Genomic DNA, 24,156 nt, shown 5'->3' with positions numbered 1-24,156 from the left:
ACTTCAGCCATGAGTCATACCAACATTAGCACTGATCAATTAGCTCTTCTTTCTTTGAAATCCCAAATAATTTCAGATCCTTCTCATTTCTTGGATTAAAGTTGGTCACCCGCTACTCCTGTTTGCCATTGGGTTGGAGTCACTTGTGGTTCTCGCCACCAGCGAGCGAAGTCCTTGAATATTTCCAACATGAATCTTACGGGCAGAATTCCACAAGATTTTGGAAATCTCACTTTTCTTGTTTCTCTTGACTTGGGAAGCAACAATCTCTATAGAAAATTGCCTCAAGAAATGGCACGTTTGCGTCGGCTTAAGTTTCTTGATTTAAGTTTCAACAACTTCATAGGAGAGGTTCTGTCACTCCCCGAACTCAGGGAGCGCGACCGGCGCTCAACCGAGTAAACCCAGTCGAGCAAGCCTAAATTTACATTAACCTCTCATCATTACTCATGCATGATTTACCATAACATAATTAGATCTTGACTTTCATATTGAATACATTTTTATTTTTATTTTGCTCAATAGCCCATATTTTCTTTCTCGTGATGGTTACACAACTTTATAAGTAGCTGTAAATACTGTAAACATAAATACATGACAAAACTCAAATCTTTGATTACATGACCCAAAATGTACATGGAGCTTCTATGACAATGGATACATATATACATAAAATGAACTAGACCCAAACACCCACTAGTAATGTAGCGGGCTCACCATAAGCTCAGTAGTGAAGAAGATCCCTATCAAAGATCCATATCATCCTGTAGAAGTATACCTGCATCCATTAAAAGATGCAACGCCCCCGGCAAAAGGGACGTGAGTACATGTGGAATAGTACTCGTATGTAAGGCAATCAAAATAACATATGAAAATACGGTAACTCAAATAAGATGCAAATAAAGTAAATCAAGAAACTACAAAACATCCCATAGGATCTCATTTAAAGTCTCATTATACTTGCATCATTCTAAACTTCTTTTACGGTCAACCGATCCATATGATCTATAAGAGGAACACATAATATAATGTAATTCAAACAACATGTACCAACGAGGAAAATGAGGGTCGCACCTATTGTCTACATTAATAATACGTCTCTTTAAACCGTCCTCAATGTTCACATATCATATTATACACTTATGCGTTTCATAGACCGTCCATAGTGTTTATTCATACCGTATAACTATACATCTCATACACAATGCACCTATTGTTTCATAGACTGTCCACATGATTTCATAACACAATATACCTATACGTTTCATAGACCGTCCACAGGATTTCATAACATGATATGCCTATGCGTTTCATAAATTGTCCATAGGATTTCATAACACAATATACCTATGCGTTTCATAGACCGTCCAAGAGATTTCATAACACGATATACCTATGCGTTTCATAGACCGTCCACAGGATTTCATAACACGATATACCTATGTGTTTCATAGACCGTCCACAGGATTTCATAACATAATATACCTATGCGTTTCATAGACCGTTCACAAGATTTTATAACATGATATACCTATGTGTTTCATAGACCGTCCACAGGATTTCATAACACGATATACCTATGTGTTTCATAGACCGCCACAGGACTTTATAACAGAATATACGTATGTGTTTCATAACACAATATACGTATGTGTTTCATAACACATTAGAAACAAAAGTACAAATACGTATATCTCATAAGCTTTCATACCATATATCACTTAATTTGTACTTTCAACCACTTACAACATTATTATTTCATTGGCTCTCTTGGCTATACATATGATTCTTCTTTCATGAAACAATGGTCGTATTTCATATTCTACACTTTCATATCTTTCCTTTCATAGATCATCATCATAAATATCAACATATACAATATTTCGGAAATCACAACTTTAAGTTCATTAGTAATGAAGACTTTAAACACAATGGATTTCTCTCCAAGAAATGGAGTAAAATGATTGGCAATCTAAGCTCAAGTTAAAATCATAAACAAATAACACATCATTTATTCTTGAAATAATTTTTTCCAAAATGGATAATACACAATTTTCACTCACGAATATGTAAGAATGCGAAACACATTGAAAATACTCACTTAACTTAGCATTAGCTAAAACAGCCACATATGGGCATCACTTGAGTTCATATGTTTTTAGGCAATTCTATTTTCTAAGTCAATTTTAGAATAGTTGAATCAAAGCTCATTTCATAATCTTGCTCACATCATCTCATTTCATTGGCACCATTGGCCACAAGTATAACTTTCACTCTTGGCACGTTGACCACACTTTTGTATCCCCAATTCACTTATTTCACTTTCAACTATCTGTAGAGGTTTTCAACAATAAGACATTTCCAATCAAGACTTTAGGTACACATATGAGCAATTAAGAGTCTTAAGCATATTGAGTTTTATCACACAATTTGACATCATAACCTTCACTTGAAACACCACTCAAATACATAGCATTTTAATACACATATCATTCTTGAACACATTCATAAAATATAACATGATGTGATAGGAACATTCAGAACACGTTTGAATACATAATTCTCGACACTTTTCTTATTCGGGACATTCGAATTTATTGGGAACAACCCGAAATATAGAGTAAGGAACTTCAGACATCCATACTTTAAACTTACGGGAACATCATTGAATTTAATTCTAAAAAGATCGTTTAGCCAACATACCTCAATTGAGCTTTCTTAAACTCTAAAATATTTCGGAATTCTTATCAACTTCAATCTATAATAACAACATCCAATGGGACCAATATTAGTAATAAATTTCATAATTTAGGCCATTTAGGCACTTTATCAAACACCTAGTAGGCATTAATCTCTACATCTCTTAACCATAGAATTAGTTCATCTAACTACTATCATTCACCAATAATTTATCCCACGATCATTTTTAAACAATTCATAACTTCCAACATCACATACATGACCATCCATCCACACCCAACCAACAAATTTCCATCAAATAATCACCTTTCAATCTCTACAATGATTATGCATTTAAAATTGGGAACTTATGGCTTCCAATCACTATACCATGAGTTCCTATACTTAAATCATACTCATATTCCCATAATATATCGATACATGTAAGTCTAAGAGTGTAGGATTACCTTTTGGAAGAAATCTTGCAAAATCCTACTTTGAGTTCTTGAAGATATATGTATTTTATGTGTAGATTTTATCAATCCTAGTATAAAAATGATGGAATTTCACACCAAAATAATGGGTATTTCTTAACTTTAAGAAAAGGGGAATTGGTGTTTTTGAGAGAGTGGAGAAGAGCTCCAAAATTCGTCCAAATAAAATTGGAAAAATGAACACCTAAATTGTATTGTATTAATAGGTCCAGATTTCTGGGTTTCAGATGCTGCCCTGGATGCTTCGCATCCCCACTTCACTCCTCTTTGAAGCTCGGATGCGGACCTGGATGCTATGGCAGCACTTCACTGCCACACTTTCTTTGAAGTGTTAGAAACTAGACTCGAAGACCTTTAATGTGATAGGTCATCCATCACATAATTCCTTATATATATAAGTATATATTCTTGTACAAAGTTTGGTCTTGTGCGTACTCATTTGGAACTTTAGTCTATCATGAAATTTCAAACTTGACTTGGACTTAGGGCTCTTCTTATACCCCACATCACATATAATATACTTCGTACACTTATTATCATATCCAATTGATATCCATGCTATTAATAGTCCTCATATTCACACAAAATAACATAATTAGCGCACATCGACTTTCTTAATAGGGCTTAAGTATTTCGAAATTTTTCGGGCTATTACAGGTTCCTTCTTAGTTTGGGCTTTTACACCAACTTCAAGTTGTAACTCTCCAGAATAATAGTTTCATTGGATCCATCCCCTCTTCATTTTCTAATATTTTGAAACTAGAAACTTTGAGTTTGACATAGAATTCCTTAGAGGATCAGATCCCAAAAGAGATTGGACATCTTGAAAACATAAGTTTTTAAGGGGGATTTGCATCTATACCCAATTTTTGGCTCACATTTTAACCTATACCCGCTTTGCAAAAATAATTACAAGCGTACCCACTTTTCGGGTAAATTCAGGCATACGGGCTTGAAGTAGCAAACATTTATGTCTGAAGTTTGAACTTCAAAATTTTTTGCCTGAAGTGTAGCCTTATCAAAGCAAAACTTTAGATATTTTTTCCTGAAATTTGGCCTGACTTGCAAAGGCAATCACTTCAGGAACTTCAGTTCATAGTGCAAGGAAAAACTTCAGTTTCCCCTCACTTCATAGTGCAAACTTCAGACAAATTAGTCTGAAGTTCTTCAATTTATAATGCAAACTTCAGGAACTTCAATTCACAGTGTAAGGGCAAACTTTAGTTTCTCCTCACTTCATAGTGCAAACTTCAGATAAATTAGTCTGAAGTTCTTCAATTTGTAGTGCAAACTTCAGGAACTTCAGTTCATAGTGCAAGGGCAAACTTCAGTTTTTCCTCACTTTATAGTGCAAACTTTAGACAAATTAGTCTGAAGTTCTTCAATTTGTAGTGCAAACTTCAGGAACTTCAGTTCACAGTGCAATGGCAAACTTCAGTTTTCCCTCACTTCATAGTGTAAACTTCAGACAAATTAGTCTGAAGTTCTTCAATTTTAAGTGCAAACTTCAGGAACTTCAGTTCATATTGCAAGGGCAAACTTCAGTTTTCTCTCACTTCATAGTGTAAACTTCAGACATTAGTCTGCAATTCTTCAATTTGTAGTGGAAACTTCAGGAACTTTAGTTCATAGTGCAAGGAAAAAATTCAGTTTCTCCTCACTTCATAGTACAAACTTCAGACAAATTAGTTTGAAGTTCTTCAATTTGTAGTGCAAACTTCAGGACAAATTAACTTTTCAGTGTAACTAAGAACTGGTTTGGCATCACATCGTGCTATACCTCATGGGGAATTTTCATGCTCTTCATACTGTATTTGGAACTTATGTATATTCAGTATGAGATAAATACATAACAAGATGAACTAGAGAGTATCTGTTGCGCTCTCGATGCATTTGGATTTGTATCTCGAGCTTGCAAAATTTGCAGAAGCCCACACTGTTGACAAGGTTTCTGAATTCAAATAGAGAACAATAACATTACTTTGTTTTGTTATTTTATGACAGTATTTGATCAAATGTAGGTTAAGTTGTTAATTTGACTTCACATTTTATTAGTGAATATATTAAACTAGTGGTTGAAAAGTTAATTTGATAGATAAGAAGAGGAAGAAAGGTGTGCATAGGTCAAGAGGAAGAAGAGGAGGCGTCTGAAGTTATTAAAATTAGGGTATAGGTTAAATAATTTTAAAAATATGGGTATAGGTTAAATGGGGAGACCAAATAGGGCGCCCCGTGCAATTTTTACGGTTTTTAAGCTTGGGTGGAAACAAGCTCGTAGGTTCTATCCCGTTGACTCTCTCGAATGCCTCAAGTTTAGAGACTTTAATACTCTCTTACAATTTCCTCCAAGGAAACATCCTGAACTTTTTGGCCATAGAACATAATAGGCTTACAGGGTCTATACCTGTGTCAGTTTTCAATATTTCTAAACTTGAAGTGATTGCATTTTCATACAATAGCATATCAGGAAGTCTTCCGAATGGCTTATTGAATGGTCCTCCCCTACTCAAAGAGCTTTATTTATCTTTGAACAAACTTAGTGGTCATTTGCCTACAAGCTTGTCAAATTGCACAGAACTTCAAACATTGTCTTTATCAATAAATAAGTTTGATGGACCAATACATAGAGAAATTGGAAGTCTACGTAATCTGCAGGTCTTGTATCTAGGTTCTAACCATTTCACAGGTGTGTTCCTGCTGCATTATCTTATGAATATTAATAGTATTGTATCTAATTACTTCCGATAATTTTTTATTACACATGAATTGCAGGGATAATTCCACAAGAAATCGAAAATCTTGTTAATTTGGTGAAGTTAGGCATGGATAAAAACCATATTACCGGATCTGTCCCAATCTCCATATCCAATATCTCCTCATTGCAACTTTTGCATCTATGGAAGAACAATCTCAATGGATCCTTATCACAAGAGATTGGCAACTTAACCAATCTTCAGGAAAATATGTTTACTGGTACGTAATCAAAGTGATAGCAAAAAGTACAACTTAAACTAGATTAAACTAACTAGTTAAACTCGTTAGCAATAATCCTTCTTTTGTCATGTGTTGCCAGGTGAAATACCCAAAGAGATAAGCAATCTCGTTGAGTTGGAGGAATGTCATATGGACTTTAACAGTTTTAGTAGTTCACTTGCAATGGATATCTTCAATATTTCAAGCTTGAGATTTGTTGGTCTTTCAGCCAACAATCTATCAGGAACCCTCCCATCAAACATAGGTTTGATCTTACCCAAAATTGAAATACTTTATCTTGGTAAATTAACCAATCTTGTTATGTCTATTCCTCATTCTATCTCCAATTGTTCAAACCTTACTATTCTAGAGCTTACTTGCAACAAACTCACTGGCTAGATTCCCAACTCTCTCGGATATTTGACTCATCTACAGCTAATAAACTTGGCAAAAAACCATTTAACGAGCGACTCCTCATTAAGCTTCTTGACTTCTTTAACAAACTGCAGAGATTTAAGATATCTTTTTCTAGTTGCGAACCCTCTAAATGGCAAGCTTCCAGTTTCCGTAGGGAACCTTTCCATATCTCTTACACAGTTTTACGCCGCTAATTGCAAAATCAAAGGGCGAATGTCAAATGAAGTTGGAAACTTAAGCAGCTTATTTGACTTTGATATTTATGGAAATAACTTGGTTGTATCAATTCCCACATCAATTGGACACTTGAGAAACCTTCAACGCTTGTTCTTGAATGACAACAAACTTACAGGATTTATTGGTGATAACCTCTGTAAATTGCTGCGATTGGGTAGCATATACTTGAGCCAAAATCACCTTTCAGGATCACTTCCTAATTGTTTAGGGAATGTTACTTCCCTTAGGGAGATACGTCTGGGTTCCAATAAATTGAGTTCCAATATACCATCAAGCTTAGGGAACCGTAAGGATCTAATGGTTCTTGACTTACCGTCAAATAACATGGGCGATTCTTTACCTCCAGAAATTGGAAATCTATAGGCTTTGATATAGATGCATATGTCAATGAATCAATTTTCAAATAGCATTCCTAGTGTAATCGGAGGCTTACAAACTCTGGTGAACCTTTCTTTGAGACACAACTAGCTGCATGGATCTATACCTGACTCAATGAGCAACATGGTAGGTTTAGAATTCCTAGACCTTTCTCATAACAATATATCAGGAACCATTCCCAAGTATTTTGAGAAACTTCAATTCCTGAAGTATTTCAATGTCTCTTACAACAAGTTGTATGGTGAAATACCCTCTGCGGGTTCTTTCAAGAACCTCTCGAGTCAGTTTTTTCTCTTTAACGAAGCATTATGTAGTTTGCTAAGATTTAGTGTCCTGCCATGCCCAACTTCTTCAAAGCATAGATCAAATAGGAACAGAATGCTCGTTCTATTTGTTCTACTCGGAATCGCACTGGTATTTGTTCCTATCACCTTTGTACTTGTATGGATAAGGTATAGAAAAGGTAAAAGAGCTCCTTCACAAGCTGATTCATTGTCTATAGCAACAAGAGGAAGAATTTCATATTATGAACTGCTCCAAGTAACTGATGCGCTTAGCGAAAGTAACTTGATTGATTCTGGGAGTTTTGGCTCTGTCTACAAAGGCATACTCAGAACTGGGTCTCCTATTGCAGTTAAGGTGTTCAATCTTCAATTGGAATCGTCATTCAAGAGTTTTGATACGAATGTGAAGTTTTGCGTAATCTCTGCCATAGGAATCTCACGAAAATTATCACTAGTTGTTCCAACCTTGATTTTAAGGCTTTAGTATTCGAGTACATGACCAATGAAAGCCTCGATAAGTTGTTGCATTCATACAACTACTTCTTAGACATCATGCAAAGACTGAACATAATGATAGACGTGGCATGTGCATTGGAATATCTCCATCATGGGTGCTCATCGCATGTGATTCATTGTGATCTGAATCCTAGTAATGTCTTGTTGGATGAGAATATGGTTGCCCACCTAAGCGACTTTGGTATTTCAAAACTGCTTGGTGAATATGAGAGTGATTTATATACTAAAACCTTAGCAACATTGGGTTATATTGTACCAGGTACGTTTCTTTGTTTTGCTTTGAACATTGATTTTTCTTTCCCTTTTTCAACAAATAAGTGTTACATTTTTAAAATTTGTTTGATTCTATAGAGTATGGACTGGATGGATTGGTGTCAACAAAATGTGATGTCTATAGTTACGGGATCATGCTGATGGAAACGTTTACAAGGAGAAAGCTTGATGATGAAATGTTCGAGGGAAATCTTAGCTTGAAGCAATGGGTGAGTTATTCACTTCCAGAGGCAATAGTGGATGTTGTAGATGCCAACTTAGTAACACCACAGGATAATCACTTAAACAAGAAGCTAGATTGTGTGGGATCGATCATGAAAGATGTCGTAGGGATGCTACAGAAGATCACGATTCAAATTCTTGCAGGGTGAGTATGTTCTTGGAAACTCTTGATCCAAATCACTTGTTTGTTGCCTATGTTTTAGTACTTGAGTTGTGCTAGATTCTGTTTTAGCTTTGCAATATATCTTACTATTTCCTCTTATTACCAGTTTTGTAAAATGCTGGAACACAAATCGATAGAGGAAAACAATTATATAAAAATATCAATCTAAACCAAATAATTGGAAATTGACGAGGTTAGTGATGTAAACCAGTATGAAACAAATTAACCATTTGAATATTACTATGATTACCATTAAATACAATAACAAATAATTTAGTTATAGAAAGAAATATTTGATCAACTTAGTGGCCATAATATATACTCTACTGAAGCAGAAAGTCAGCCACCAAACTTCAACCAATAAGACTAGAAAAATATTAGGTCCCTCAAAGGCTCCAAAAGAACAAAGATGAAGATTTATATAAAGGGCAGCCCGGTACACAAATCATCCTAGATTCAAGCAAGGTCCGGGAAAGGGCCGCACCCAAGGGATGTGATGTAGGCAGCCTTCCCTGATACAAGAATTAGTGGCTGATTCCACGGTTCAAACCCGTGACCTATAGGTCACCTAGAAAAAAATAAAAGTTGCAACTAAGATATAAAATGCAGCATCAATTTCCTTCTCAAGATAGAAACTTTACCCCAGAACTTTTTATTTTTTAAGGTTTAATTTCTTGATTTTCCACTTGCTGCTGCTCACTACCCTGTCATGTCCAAACTATATCTTTTAAATAAGGCTTTAAGCCTTGATCACAGAACTTCCTATATTCTGCAGTGTCTCCTGACTTTTGGAAAGCTGGTGTAATCTCAAATATCTCTGCATCAATAGCTAGTTGCCCTTTTCTCCCTTCTTTTCTCCATTGCATTTTTACCATCCCGTCTTTCTTCTTCACCTGTTGAAAACATAATCAAGTAAATAAAGTTTGCTCTATTTAACAAATTAAGCTTTTAAATGAAAATCATAGAGGTGAAGCCACATAGGATAAGGTTGGTCAGATAAATTTTTAGATAAGATGAACATATATAGATATTTTTAAAATCAATGCTTGACTGTCACAAACAGTAAATGTTTCGGCGAAAAGTGCTCAACTGACCACCCTTGAGCCTATATTAACCCACGAACACTCTTTAGTGAAATTTCCGACTTCTGGATCACACAATTTTGATATAGTATGGTAGCAGGTTGAGACCTTGGGCTCAAGTCTCACCATCTATTATAAAAAAGAATTTCACATGCTTGGCTAATAGAAAAAGAACTAGACCGGCCCGTACGAGCAAAATTAGGGGGCTTGTTGAAGATATAATCAAGTAAATAAAGTGTGTTTTCTCTAACAGTTTAAAATTTTAAATGAGATAGATGATATAATTTCGATATTACCTTAAAACTCCCCATCGAAGATGCTTCCTCTAGCCTCGACACAATAGTGAATGCAGGTGTCACGACCCAAAATCTCACGTGTCGTGATGGCACCTATCTCGATACTAGGCAAGCCGACAACCTCAATGTTAATACAAAATCTCATTAATACCGACATAGAACACTCCCAAAACCCGGTCTCTCTGAGTACATGAGCATCTAAATGCTAAGATAGTCTGACGGATAGAACACTGTCTGAAAATATAGAACAGTACAAATAACTGAAAAGAAAGAGAGTCAAGGTCTGTTGACGCCAAGCAGCTACCTCGATAGTCTCCGCAGATAAAGTTTCGAATAACTAGCAACCATCGTGAACGGAGGTACCTGGATCTGCACACGAGGTGCAGGGTATTGTATGAGTACAACCAACTCAGCAAATAATAATATTAAATAAAGAACTGAAGATAGTGACGAACTTCACAGCTAAGTCTAATTACAGTAATTTCCAACAATAGAAGGTAGGTTTGCTTTCCAATTCAACATTTAAAATTCAACAGTAATTTCATATCAAGTTCGACTGAAACAAGAGATAATATCATTCAGAAGTTTCCAAAACAGTGATATATGACAGCTAAAGTGCAACAATAATAAAATCAATGCATCATCTTAGAACAACAGTCTCTCAGTCCTCCCATTCACTCCAACCTCACAATCATTCTTTTCTCACAATCACTCATTCCTCTCAATCACTCAGCATTCGACACTTGACACTCGCACTCAGTAGGTATATGCTCTCACTGGGGGTATGTACGGACTCCAGAAGGGCTCATTCAACCCAAGCGCTATAACAAGCCAATCATGGCATAAATCAATGAAACATGTTGCGACGTGCAACCCGATCCCATAAATATCCTCACAATCAGGCCCTTGGCCTCACTCAGTCATCAACCTCTCCAGTCTCTCGGGCTCAAGATGTCATGAAAATCAACCCAAAAATGATAATACGATGTATCAATAAATAGCAACAGAGACTGAGATATGATATGAAATGAATGAACATGACTGAGTGTGAAATTACAATTTGAACATATAATCCAACCGTATAAATGACCTCAGTGGGTACCAATAATAATAGCATATGCCTAAGAATATTTTTTAATACGAGTCTCAACTCAATTTCTCTAACACGTGGAGGATACGCTGACAATAACATGATTCTTTAATTTTACAACTCCACAGAATTTATTTAAGTCACAATTCCTATGGTGCATGACCACACGCTCGTCACCTAGCATGTGCGTCACCGCCAACAATTGATATAACACATAATTCAGGGATTCATACCCTCAAACCGTGTAATTCTTTACTTCGCTATGTCTTTGCCTCGCGGATCGGCCTCCGAACGCCTCGAATCTATTCACAATTAATTCGATTCATTCAATACATATTATAGGAATTAATTCCATATGAAAATACAAATATTTACAACAAAATCCGAAATTAACTCAAACATCGCCAGTGGGGCCCACGTCTCGGAACCCGACAAAAGTTACAAAATATGAACGCCTATTCGACCACGAGTCCAGCCATCCAAAATTTACCAAATTCCGACATCAGCTCGACCTTCAAATTCTCAAATCTTATTTTAAAATCCCTAGGCACAAATTCTCGAATTACACTTCAAAAACACGTAATCTAGTCGGAATATTTGATGATAATTCAATATTATTGACTAACAATGATCACAATTAACTTACCTCAAAATTTCCCGTGAAATATCTCTGAAAAATGGCCCCAAGACGTGTTCTTTCGCCCAAAAATGTTGAAATGAGCAAAAAACTAAAACTGCTCAATAAAAACCCATTTCCCGTCACTAAAGGCCCGCACCAGAACCTGCTTGCACTAGCAATTTATTATTTCACTAAAAATACTCTAACTCTATCATACGAATTCGAAATTCGACGACTCTTGTTTCTATGAGTTACAAATGATAATACGAACCTAGTCGTTCAGTCGAACGCAATTCAGAGCTCATTTTCTTAATGAGATACCAATTTCGCTCGTTAAACAATTAACTGATTGTTCCCGCTAAAATCCCAATCGCGACTTGATAAAATTAGACCAAACATTATGGATCATTCCTATAATTCATTATCAAACTCCCGAAAGTCACGAAATCGAATTTCTATCTCTAGAACTAAAAATGGACCTTTGGATCATTACATGCTTATGCTCAAAACACCAACCTCTTTCAAAACTCATATGAGCCCCATGGGTCCCCAGCCAAGTATACTAACAAGTCCCATAACATGACACGAACTTAGTCGAGCCTTCAAATGACATCAAACAATGCTTAAAACACGAGTCACATCCTTATTCAAGCTTAACAAAAACTAACGAATTCCAACTTCTACATTCCATGCCGAAACCTATCAAATCAATTCCGATAGACCTCAAATTTTGCACACAAGTCATAAATGACATAACAGAGCTATTTAAATTTTCAGAACTAGATTCCGACCTCGATATCAAAAAGTCAACTCCCCGATCAATCTTCCAAACTTAAACTTCCTATTTTCACGTTCAGTCTCCCACGTAGCTTTTCCAACTGGTTGTCCTCTCCACTGCACTTTCACTGAAGCTATGTTCTTGGACCTCAACTTTCAAATTTGCCGGTACAAAATGGTCACCGACTCTACATCATAAGTCAAATTACCATCCAACTGAACTGTACTGAAATCCAAAACATGTGACGGATCTCTAACATATTTCTGGAGCATGGATACATGAAACACTGGGTGAACACCCGATAAACTAGGCGGTAATGCAAGTTCATAAGCCATCTTATCAATCCTCTTAAGTATTTCAAAAGGCCCAATATACCGAGGGCTCAACTTTCCCTTTTTCCCGAATCTCATAACACCTTTCATAGGTGAAATTCTGAGTAGTACCTTCTCTCCTACCATGGAAGCAACATCACAAACCTTCCGATCAGCATAACTCTTCTGTCTAGATTGCGCCGTGCGAATTCGGTCCTGAATCAATTTAACGTTTTCCAAAGTATCCTGAACTAAGTCAGTATCCAATAGCCTAGCCTCACCTGGCTCAAACCAACTCACCAGAGACCGACACCATCTCCCATATAAAGCCTTCTACGGAGCCATCTGAATGCTCAATTGATAGCTGTTATTATAGGCAAACTCTGCTAGAGGAAGAAAATGATCCCAAGAACCCCCAAAATCTATAAGACAAGCGCGTGACATATCTTCCAAAATCTGAATAGTGCGCTCGAACGTCCATCCGTCTGAGGGTGAAATGTTGTACTCAGCTGAACCTGTGTGCCCAATTCTCACTGCACTGCTTTCCAAACCTGTGAGGTAAACTGCGTGCCCCGATCTAAAATGATTGACAATGGCATACCGTGAAGGCGAACATCTCGCGGATATAAATCTCAGCCAACCGCCCCGCAGAATAAGTAGTACCGACTGGAATAAAATGTTCGAACTTGGTCAACCGATCTACAATCACCCAAAAAACATCAGATTTCCTCAAAGTCCGTGGGAGTCCAACTACGAAGTCCATGGTAATACGCTTCAACTTCTACTCAGGAATTTCAAGTCTCTGAAGCAATCCGCCTGGTCTCTGATGCTCATACTTCACCTGCTGACAATTTAAACACCGAGCTACAAACCCCACTATATCTTTCTTCATCTTCCTCCACCAATAATGCTGCCTCAAGTCCTGATACATCTTTGTGGCACCCGGATGAAGGGAATACCGCGAACTGTGGGCATCCTCAAGAATCAACTCACGTAGTCCATCTATATTTGGTACACAAATCTGACCCTGCATCCTTAAAACCCCATAATCTCCAATAGTAGCATCTTTAGCATCACCGTGCTGAATTGTGTCCTTCAGGACAAGCAAATGGGGATCATCATACTGGCGCTTTCTGATGCGGTCATATAAGGAAGATCGAGAAATTACGCAAGCTAGAACCCGACTGGGCTCCGAAACATCTAATCTCATGAACTGATTGGCTAAGGCCTGGACATCTGAAGCAAACGGTCTTTCACTAGTAGGAATAAATGCAAGGTTGCCTAAAGTCACTGCCTTCCTACTCAAGGCATCGGCCACCACATTGGCCTTCCAAGGATAATACAAAATAGTAATATCATAATTATTTAGTAGCTCCAACCATCTCCGCTGCCTCAAATTTAGATCTTTTTGTTTGAATAAATGCTGAAGACTCCGATGATCTGTAAATACTTCACAAGACACACCCTAGAGGTAATGTCTCCAAATCTTCAAGCATGAACAATAGCCTCCAACTCTAAATCATGAACATGGTAGTTCTTTTCATGTGGCTTCAACTGGCGCAAAGCATAATCAATTACTCTACCCTCCTGCATTAAGACACACCCAATACCAATCCAAGAAGCATTACAATATACAGTATAAGAGCCTGGAACTGAAGGTAAAACTAGAGCTGGAGTTGTGGTCAAGGCAATCTTAAGCTTCTGAAAGTTCTCCTCACACTTATCCGACCACCTGAATGGAGCACCTTTCTGGGTTAATTTACTCAAAGGCGGTGCAATAGACGAGAATCCCTCCACAAAGCGACGATAATAACCGGCCAAGAAGAGAAAACTTCAAATTTCAGTAGCTAAAGATGGCTTGGGACAACTCTGAACTGCCTCAATCTTCTTCGGATCCACCTTAATTCCTTCACTGGACACTATGTGTCCCAAGAATATCACCGAACTAAGCCAGAACTCATACTTAGAGAATTTGGCATACAATCTCTCTTCTCTTAGCCTCTGTAGTACAATATCAAGTGTTGTGCATGTTCCTCCTGGCTACGTGAGTACACCAGGATATCATCAATAAATACTACGACAAATGAACCAAGATACGGTTGGAATATGCTATTTATCAAGTGCATAAATGCTGCTGGGGCATTGGTCAGCCCAAAAGACATCACGAGAAATTCATAGTGACCATAACGAGTCCTGAATGCCCTCTTTAGAATATCTAAATCCCGAATTTTCAACTGGTGATACCCAGATCTCAAATCAATTTTGGAGAATACCCTTGCTCTCTGAAGCTGGTCAAATCAATCATCAATACGCGGCACAGGATACTTGTTCTTGATTGCAACTTTGTTCAACTGTCTGTAATCAATGCACATCCCCATAGTACCATCTTTCTTTTTCACAAACAGAACCGGTGAATCTCAACTTTGAAATAAAAATATTATTATCACTAGAAAATCCGTAAACATGATAACAATAAATTGGACAACACGTAGCAATTTGACATAGGAAAAGACAATATAAGAAAAATAGAGAAACATGGAAAACAGGTAAATTGGCGGCGCATAAGCACTCGTCACCTCACATATACATCGCTCACATGGATTTCACTTAGCAAGTAATCTAAGGTTCCTAATTCCTCAAGTCAGGGTTAGACACAACACTTACCTCGCTCCGAAGGCCACTTAATTCTCAATCACAGCTTTTCCTTTGGGATTCCCCTCCAAACCACCAGTATCTATTCAAAAATGACTCAATAATATCAAATATTGCTAAAGGAATCAATTATATTTCATAAATTAAATTTTCCAAATTTTCCTCTAAAAATTCAAAACATCGACCCCGGGCCCGCTTGGTCAAAACCCGAGGTTCGGACCAAATCCTTTTACCCATTCACCCCCGAGCCCGAATATGTAATTAGTTTTGAACTCCGACCTCAAATTGAGGTCTAAATCCCCAAATTTCCAAAATCCCTAGTTTCTACCCTAACCCCTAATTCTACCATGAAAACTCTAGATTTTAGGTTGAAACTTCAAGAAATGTAATGGGTAATTGAAAGAAAATGGTTTAGAATCACTTACCAACAATTTGGGGAAGAAAGGACTCTTGGAAAATCGCCTCTCACCGTTTGGGTTTTGAGAAAAAATGAGTTTTTGGCTAAAATCCCGTTTTTGGGTTCTATTAAGTGCTGGGCGACAGTGTTCATCACGATCGCGAGAGCACTGTCGCGTTCGCGAAGTGTATAAGCTGCCAAGCCTTCGCGTTTGCGAGACAGTGATCGCGTTCGCGTAGGCTACCCTTCCCTGGTCTTCGCGTTCGTGAGTCATTGTTAGCATTCGCGATGAAGAAAAAGTTGTCTGCCCCTCCCCAGGGCCTAACGCCATGGGTTCGCGATGGGCTTGTCGCGTTCGCGAAGGGTAAAGCCCCTATCGCTTCGCATTCGCGAACAAGCCTTCGCGTTCGCGAAGAAGAAATCCTCAGCTGCCCAGTTTACTCTTCGCGTTCGCGAGAGTACCTTCGCGAACGCGAAGGACCTGCCAGAACACACATTCTGCAGAAAAACCAGATTTCCAAAGTCCAAAACATCTCGTGGCCTATCCGAAACTCACCCGAGCCCTCGGGGCTCCAAACCAAACAGGCACACAAGTATAAAAACATCATACAAACATGCGCGCGCGATCAAATCGCCAAAATAACACCTAGAACACTAAATTTAGTACCAAATCAAATGAAATTCTCAAGAACACTTTAAAATTTCTATTTTCTCAACTGGACGTCCGAATCACGTCAAATCAACTCTGTTTCTCACCAAACTTCACAAACTGGTCTTAAATATCATAATGAACCTGTACCGGGCTCCGGAACCAAAATACGGACTCGGTACTAACAATGCCAAACATAAATCAATTCTTAGAAACAATTAATTTTCAGACTTTTAATTTTTATCAAAAATTCATAACTTGAGCTAGGGACCTCCGAATTCTATTCCGGGCATACGCCCAGGTTCCATAATTCGATACGGACCCACCGGGACCATTAAAATATGGATTTGGGTCTGTTTACCAAAAATGTTGACCGAAGTCAACTAAAATCAACTTTTAAGGCAAAAATTCTTATTTGCATTAGTTTTCAACATAAAAGCTTTCCGAAAACCTGCCCGGACTGCACACGCAAATTGAGGCAGGTGAAAATGAGATATTTAAGGCTTAAGAGCACAGATTCGAGTTCTAAAACATAAGATGACCTTTTGGGTCATCATATTCTCCACCTCTAAAACAACCGTTCGTCCTCGAACGAACATAGAAAGGTACCTGGATTGGTGAAAAGGTGGGGATATCTACTCTGCATATCAGACTCGGACTCCCAAGTAGCTGCATCAATAGGCTGACCTCTCCACTGCACTCGAACGGTAACTCTTTGACCTCAACTGACGAACGTGTTGGTCTAGACACGAACGTGGGACGGGTCACCATGATATTTTAGAGCATAGACACATGGAATACCGGATGAACTGAGGATAACCCTGGAGGAATCGCAAGTCTATAAGCTACCTCCCCAACTCTCTCGAGGATCTCAAATGGACCAATATACCTAGGGCTCAACTTTTCCTTCTTCCCAAATCTCATAACACCCTTCATGGGTTATACCCGAAGCAATATTCTTTCTCCAACCATGAATGCAATATCACGAACTTTACGGTCAGCATAACTCTTTTGCCTGGACTGAGCTGTGGGAATTCGATCCTGTATAATCTTGACCTTGTTCAAGGCCTCCTGAACTAAATCTGTTCCCAATAACCGAGCCTCCCCTGGCTCAAACCACCAAACTGGCGACCTATACTGTCTACCATGTAATGCCTCACAAGGAGCCAATTGAATGCTCGACTGGTAGTTTTTTATTGTAGGCAAACTCTGCAAACGGCAAAAACTGATCCCAAGAACCCCCGAAGTCAATCACACAGGCGCGGAGCATATCCTCTAAGATCTGAATAGTACGCTCGAACTGCCCGTCCGTCTGAGGATGAAATGCTATGCTCAAATCAACCCGCGTACCCAACTCACACTGAACTACCCTCCAAAAAATGCGAGGTAAACTGCGTACCTCGATCAAAAATGATAGACAGGGCACACCGTGAAGGCGGACGATCTCCTGAATATAAATCTCTGCTAACCGCTCCGAGGAATAGGTAACTGCCACAGGAATGAAGTGCGCTGACTTAGTCAGCCTGTCCACAACAACCCAAACTGCATCGAACTTCCTCTGAGTCCGTGGGATTCCAACAAGTAAATCCATAGTGATATGCTCCCACTTCCACTCGGGAATATCTAACCTCTGAAATAAACCACCAGGTCTTTGATGCTCACACTTTACCTGCTGGCAATTTAGGCACCGAGCTACATATGCAACTATGTCCTTCTTCATTCGCCTCTACCAATAATGATGCCTCAAGTCCTGATACATCTTGCAGCACCCGAATGAATAAAATACCAGGAACTGTGGCACTCCTCAAGGATCAACTCACGAAGTCCATCCACATTAGGCACACAAATACGACCATGCATCCTCAAAACTCCGTCATCTCCAACATTAACATGTTTGGAACCACCGTGCCGCATTGTGTCTCTAAGGACAAATAAATGAGGATCGTCATCCTGCCGATCTCTGATGCACTCAAACAGAGAAGACCGAGCAACTGTACAAGCTAGGACACGGCTGGGCTCAGAAACATCCAACCTCATGAACTGGTTGGCCAAGGCCTGAACATCCAATGCAAGCGGTCTCTCACCAACTGGAATATATGCAAGGCTACCCATACTGACTGACTTTCTACTCAAAGCATCGGCCACCACATTGGCCTTCCCGGGATGATACAATATGGTGATATCATAGTCTTTCAATAGCTCCAGCCACCTTTTCTGCCTCAAATTGAGTTCCTTCTGCTTGAACAAATACTGCAAGCTCCAATGATCAGTGAATACCTCACATGGAACGTCGTAAAGATAGTACCTCCAAATCTTCAGCGCATGAACAATGGCTGCCAGCTCTACATCATAAACAAGGTAATTTTTCTCATGAACCTTCAGCTGCCGTGAAGCATATGCAATAACCTTGCCACCCTACATCAACATCGCACCCAGACCAGTACGGGATGCGTCACAATATACTGTATAAGATGTTGAACTTGTGGGTAACACCAATATCGGTGCCATGGTCAAAGCAATCTTGAGCTTCTGAAAGCTCACTTCTCACTCATCTGACCACCTGAACGGGGCACCCTTCTGGGTAAATCTGGTCAACGGGGCTGCTATGGATGAAAACTGCTCCACAAATCGACGGTAATAGCCCGCCAAACCCAAGAAATTACGGATCTCTGTAGCTGATGTATGTCTAGGCTAGTTCTGAACTGCCTCAATCTTCTTAGGATCTACCTGAATACCCTCTGCTGATACAACGTGACCCAAGAAAGCAACTGAACTCAACCAAAACTCGCATTTTGAGAACTTAGCATATAACTGGCTGTCTTTCAGAGTCTAAAGAATGATCCGAAGGTGCTGCTCATGCTCCTCTCGACTGTGGGAGTAGATCAAGATATCATCAATAAACACAACCACAAAGGAATCCAAGTAGAGGTTGAATACCCGGTTCATCAAATCCATGAATGTTGTTGGGGCATTTGTTAGCCCAAATGACATCACTAGAAACTCATAACGCCCATACCGAGTCCAAAAAGTTGTCTTAGGAACATAGGATGCCCTAATCCTCAACTGATGGTAGTTAGATCTCAAATCAATCTTTGAAAACACCTTGGCACCCTGAAGTTGATCAAATAAATTATCAATTCTCAGCAATGGATACTTGTTCTTGATGGTGACTTAGCTCAATTGTCGATAATCTATACACATCCTCGACGATCCATCTTTCTTTTTTTACAAAAAACACAGGTGCACCCTAGGGTGAGACACTAGCTCTAATGAAGCCCTTATCAATCAAATCTTGCAACTGCTCCTTCAATTCTTTCAACTCTGGTGGGGCCATGCGATATAGCAGAATGGAAATAGGCTGAGTGCCTGGAGCCAAATCAATGTAGAAATCAATATCCCTGTCGGGTGGCAACCCCGGCAGGTCTACAAGAAACACCTCTGGAATCTTACGGACAACCGACACCGAATCTATGGAAGGAACCTCCACACTAGAATCGGGGACATAAGCCAAATAAGCTAGACACCCCTTCTCGACCATATGCCGAGCCTTCACATAAGAGATAACCCTGCTTGCAGAATGGCCAAGATTCCCTCTCCACTCTAATTGAGGAAACCCCTGCAAGGCTAAGGTCACCGTCTTGGCGTGACAATCTAATATAGCATGATAAGGTGATAGCCAATCCATACCCAGTATGACATCAAAATCAACCATGTAGAGAAGTAGAAGATCTACACGAGTCTCAAGACTCCCAATGGTGACCACACACAAACGATATACACGATCTACAACAATAACATCTCCCACTGGTGTGGACACATACACAAGAGCACTCAAAGAATCATGAGGCACTACCAAATACGAAGCAAAATAGGATGACACAAAGGAGTAAATAGATCACTGATCAAATAGAACTGAAGCATCTCTACTGCAAACTGAAACAGTACCTGTGATAACAGCGTCAGATGACTCAGCCTCAGGCCTGGATAGGAAAGCATAACATCGGGGCTGGGCCCCACCACCCTGAACTACGTCCCTGGGATGGCCTTAAGCTAGTTGGTCTCCACCTCTAACGTCCTGACCTCCACCTCTAACTGTCCGGCCCCTACCTCTGGCAGCCTGACCCCTGCCTCTGGCTAGCTGTGCAGGTGGTGCTGTAACTGGTGCTGGAACCATGGCATGAGAACTCTGATGTTGTGAGCTACCCGTTACCCAAGGGAAAAATCTAGCAATGTGCCTCGGATCACCACAAGTATAACATTACCTCGGCTGCTGTGACTGCTGGCCCTGAAATTGACCCTGTCGACCTGAATAACCACCCTGATAACTCTGGAGTGTAGGTGCACTAATAGGGGCTGGTGGTGCACTGTAGGCTAGTTGGTCAGAATAATGTATCTGAGGACCACGACCACCTGAGGCACCATGGGATGCCTGGAGTGCTAAATGAAACGGCCTGGGAGGATGGCCTCTACCAAAAGTACTCCTGCCTCTAGATGAGGCACCACTGAACACACCAGAATGACGAGGCCTCTTGTCAGACCCCTGAACACCCTGATAAAGAACCATCTCGACTCGTCTGGCAACATTAGCAGCTGCCTGAAAAGAAATCTCATTCCCAGTCTCCTTAGCCATCTACAATCTGATAGGCTGAGCAAGTCCATCAATAAACCTCCTCACCCTCTCTCTCTCGGTGGGAAGCAGAAGTATGGCATGACGGGCCAAATCCACAAAACGAGTCTCATAGTGAGTAACAATCATACTGCCCTGCTGGAGACGCTCAAACTGACGGCGATGCTCCTCCCTCAATGTGATAGGCAGAAACGTCTCTATGAAGAGCTGAGATAACTAGTCCCAAGTAAGAGCAGGTGACCCAGCTGGTCTGGTCAATAAGTAATGTCTCCACCATTTGTTGGCGGAACCAGTCATCTGAAATGCTGCAAAATCGACCCCATTGGTCTCCAATATACCCATGTTCCGTAGAACCTCGTGACAGCTGTCAAGATACTCCTGGGGATCCTCTGAAGGACCACTACTAAAGTGAACAGGAAAGAGCTTGGTAAACCTGTCCAATCTCCATAAAGCCTCAGAAGACATAGCTGGCCCATATCTGACCTGTGCCACAATAACCGGCTGAACTAATCCGACTGGCTGAGCTGCTGGAGCCTGATACTGAGGAGTTATCTGCTCCGGAGCGGGAGTGGTGGGAGTCTGGGCTCCTCCTCCAGCCTGAGAGACTGTTGGTGCCATGGGAAATGCGCCAGTCTAGACCACACTCTCCATAAGGCCCACCAAACGGACCAAAGTGTCCTGAAGTACTAGGGTAGCAATGAACCCCTCCGGAACCTGAGCTTGTGTGACAGGAACAGTCTGGGCTGGAACCTCCTCATTAGTCTCTATCTGGGGCTCCACTGCTGGGGCTGCTGCTCGGGCCCTAGGCTGAGCCCTACCCCTGCCTCGGCCTCTGGCACGGCCTTGACCTCGACCTTTGCCCCGCGTAAGAGCTGTCACTGGAGGCTCTGGCTACTACTCAGCTGAGGAGCGGTACGTGTTCTCTCCATCTGTGAGAGAATAAGAGTAGAAGAGTTTAATCAGTATTGAGAAAGCAAAATCGCACGACAGAGAAGAATAGAAGTGAAACTTGTTCCTAAACTTCATAGCCTCTAGAAGGTAAGCACAGACGTCTCCGTACCGATCCTCCAGACTCTACTAAGCTTGCTCGTGAATCGTGATACCTAGGAAACCTAGTGCTTTGATGCCAATTGTCACAACCCAAAATTCACAGACAGGTCTTAAATATCATAATGAACCTGTACCGGGCTCCGGAACCAAAATACGGACCCGATACTTACAATGCCAAACATCAATCAATTCTTAAAAATAATTATTTTTCTAACTTTTAATTTTTATCAAAAATTCATAACTTGAGCAAGGGACCTCCGAATTCGATTCCGGGCATACGCCCAGGTCCAATAATTCGATACGGACCCACCGCGACCATCAAAACATATAGCCGGGCCCGTTTACCAAAAATGTTGACCGAAGTCAACTAAACTCAACTTCTAAGGAAAACTTTCTTATTTTCATTAGTTTTCAACATAAAAGCTTTCCGAAAACTTGCCCGGACTGCGCACGCAAATTGAGGAGGGTAAAAATGAGATTTTTAAGGCTTAAGAGCGCATATTCGAGTTCTAAAATATAAGATGACCTTTTGGATCATCACACTAACCAAAACTCATACTTTAAAAACTTGGCATATAACTGACTATCTTTCAGAGTCTAAAGTACAACTTGAAGATGTTGCTCATGCTCCTCTCGGCTGCTGGAGTAGATAAAGATATCATCAATGAATATGATCACAAAAGAGTCCAACTAGGGCTTAAATACCTGATTCATCAAATCCATAAATGCTTGCTGGGGTATTTGTCAACCCAAGTGACATTATTATGTGCGGACTGCTCATGGGGAGAATCTTGATAGCATAAATGATGTTGATTTTCATAATTCTTTTGGTGGTGAGGAGGGTAGTCCCATAGTGGATAATAATGTTGAGAATTCTAGATTCAATGACATGATGAGGGATGTCTTTGAGATGTTTTCGGGAGCTCAATCTGAATTAAATGATGAGGCTAAGAAACTTTTTAAATAGTTAGAGGAAGCTAGTTGTCCGTTGTATGAAGTCTCTGTGCATTCCAAGTTGTCTGTTGTTGTTCGATTATTTCAGATTAAGTCAGATAGCTCTATTTCTCAATCGGGCATGAATTCTATAATTGGGATTATGAATGAACTTAATCAGTGTAACATTGACCTAGCCAAAGATTTCTACACGGCAAAAAAAATAGTTTCCAAGTTGGGTCTTTCATCAGAGAGGATTCATTGTTGTGAGAATGGTTGCATGTTATTCTATAAGGATGATGCATCTCTAGAGAACTGCAAATTTTGTAACAAGCCTCGTTACAAGGATGCCACAAATGATAAAAAGAAGAAGACCCCGGTGAAGGCGATGCACTACTTACCCTTTATACCAAGGTTAAAGAGCTTGTATGCACTAATGAGCTCAGCTTCAGATGGCATTTTGAGCATAGAAGACCAGATGGTGTTCTATGTCATCCTTCAGATGGAGAAGCATGGAAACATTTCGATAGGGTGGTCCCGGACTTTGCTAATGAACCAAGAAATATTAGGTTGGGATTATGCGCTGATGGATTCACTCCATTTGCAGTCTTTGCTGTACCATATTCCTGTTGGCTGGTGTTTGTTATGCCGTATAATCTTTTGCCTGAGTAATGTATGACAAGTCTATATTTGCTTCTAACTTGTATTGTTCCAGGTCCACGCAATCCAAAAAAAGTTGATTGATGTTTACATGCAGCCTTTGATTGATGAGTTGAAGTTATTGTGGCATCAAGGCATGGAAACATATGATGTATCAACTAAGCAAAACTTTAGATTGCGTGCTGCTTTGATGTGCACTATAAATGATTTTTCTGCTTATCGAATGATGTCCGGGTGGTGAACTGCCGGAAATAATGGCCTATACGAAGAATTCGATCCTTCAGTTCTAAGATCAATTTTAACTGAGTATGGTGAGGGAACATCAATGGAAAATGAGGACGAAGATTCAATCGATGAACATGAAACAAGCGAGGAT

General features: G+C 39.8%; 1 protein-coding gene and 1 pseudogene across 1 annotated transcript; both read left to right on the top strand.

The window, feature by feature from the left end:
* The first annotated feature begins 138 nt into the window (after nucleotides 1-138).
* Nucleotides 139-7,732, top strand: LOC138899312 (putative receptor-like protein kinase At3g47110; annotated as a pseudogene).
* Nucleotides 7,302-7,946, top strand: LOC104102559 (probable LRR receptor-like serine/threonine-protein kinase At3g47570). The gene has a single exon (XM_070185472.1). The coding sequence runs from the start codon at nucleotides 7,302-7,304 to the stop codon at nucleotides 7,944-7,946; it is 645 nt and encodes a 214-aa protein (XP_070041573.1).
* Nucleotides 7,947-24,156: the final 16,210 nt, after the last annotated feature.

The sequence above is a fragment of the Nicotiana tomentosiformis genome, chromosome 9, assembly GCF_000390325.3.
Source record: "Nicotiana tomentosiformis chromosome 9, ASM39032v3, whole genome shotgun sequence".
In the NCBI taxonomy this organism is placed as follows: domain Eukaryota; kingdom Viridiplantae; phylum Streptophyta; class Magnoliopsida; order Solanales; family Solanaceae; genus Nicotiana; species Nicotiana tomentosiformis.
Note: the sequence above shows the minus strand (reverse complement) of the source record. Positions and strands in the feature narration are given on the sequence as shown.

Bases quoted from the DNA above. Each gene is read 5' to 3' on its own strand.
- LOC104102559 (XM_070185472.1), top strand. From the start codon at position 7,302: ATGGTAGGTTTAGAATTCCTAGACCTTTCTCATAACAATATATCAGGA.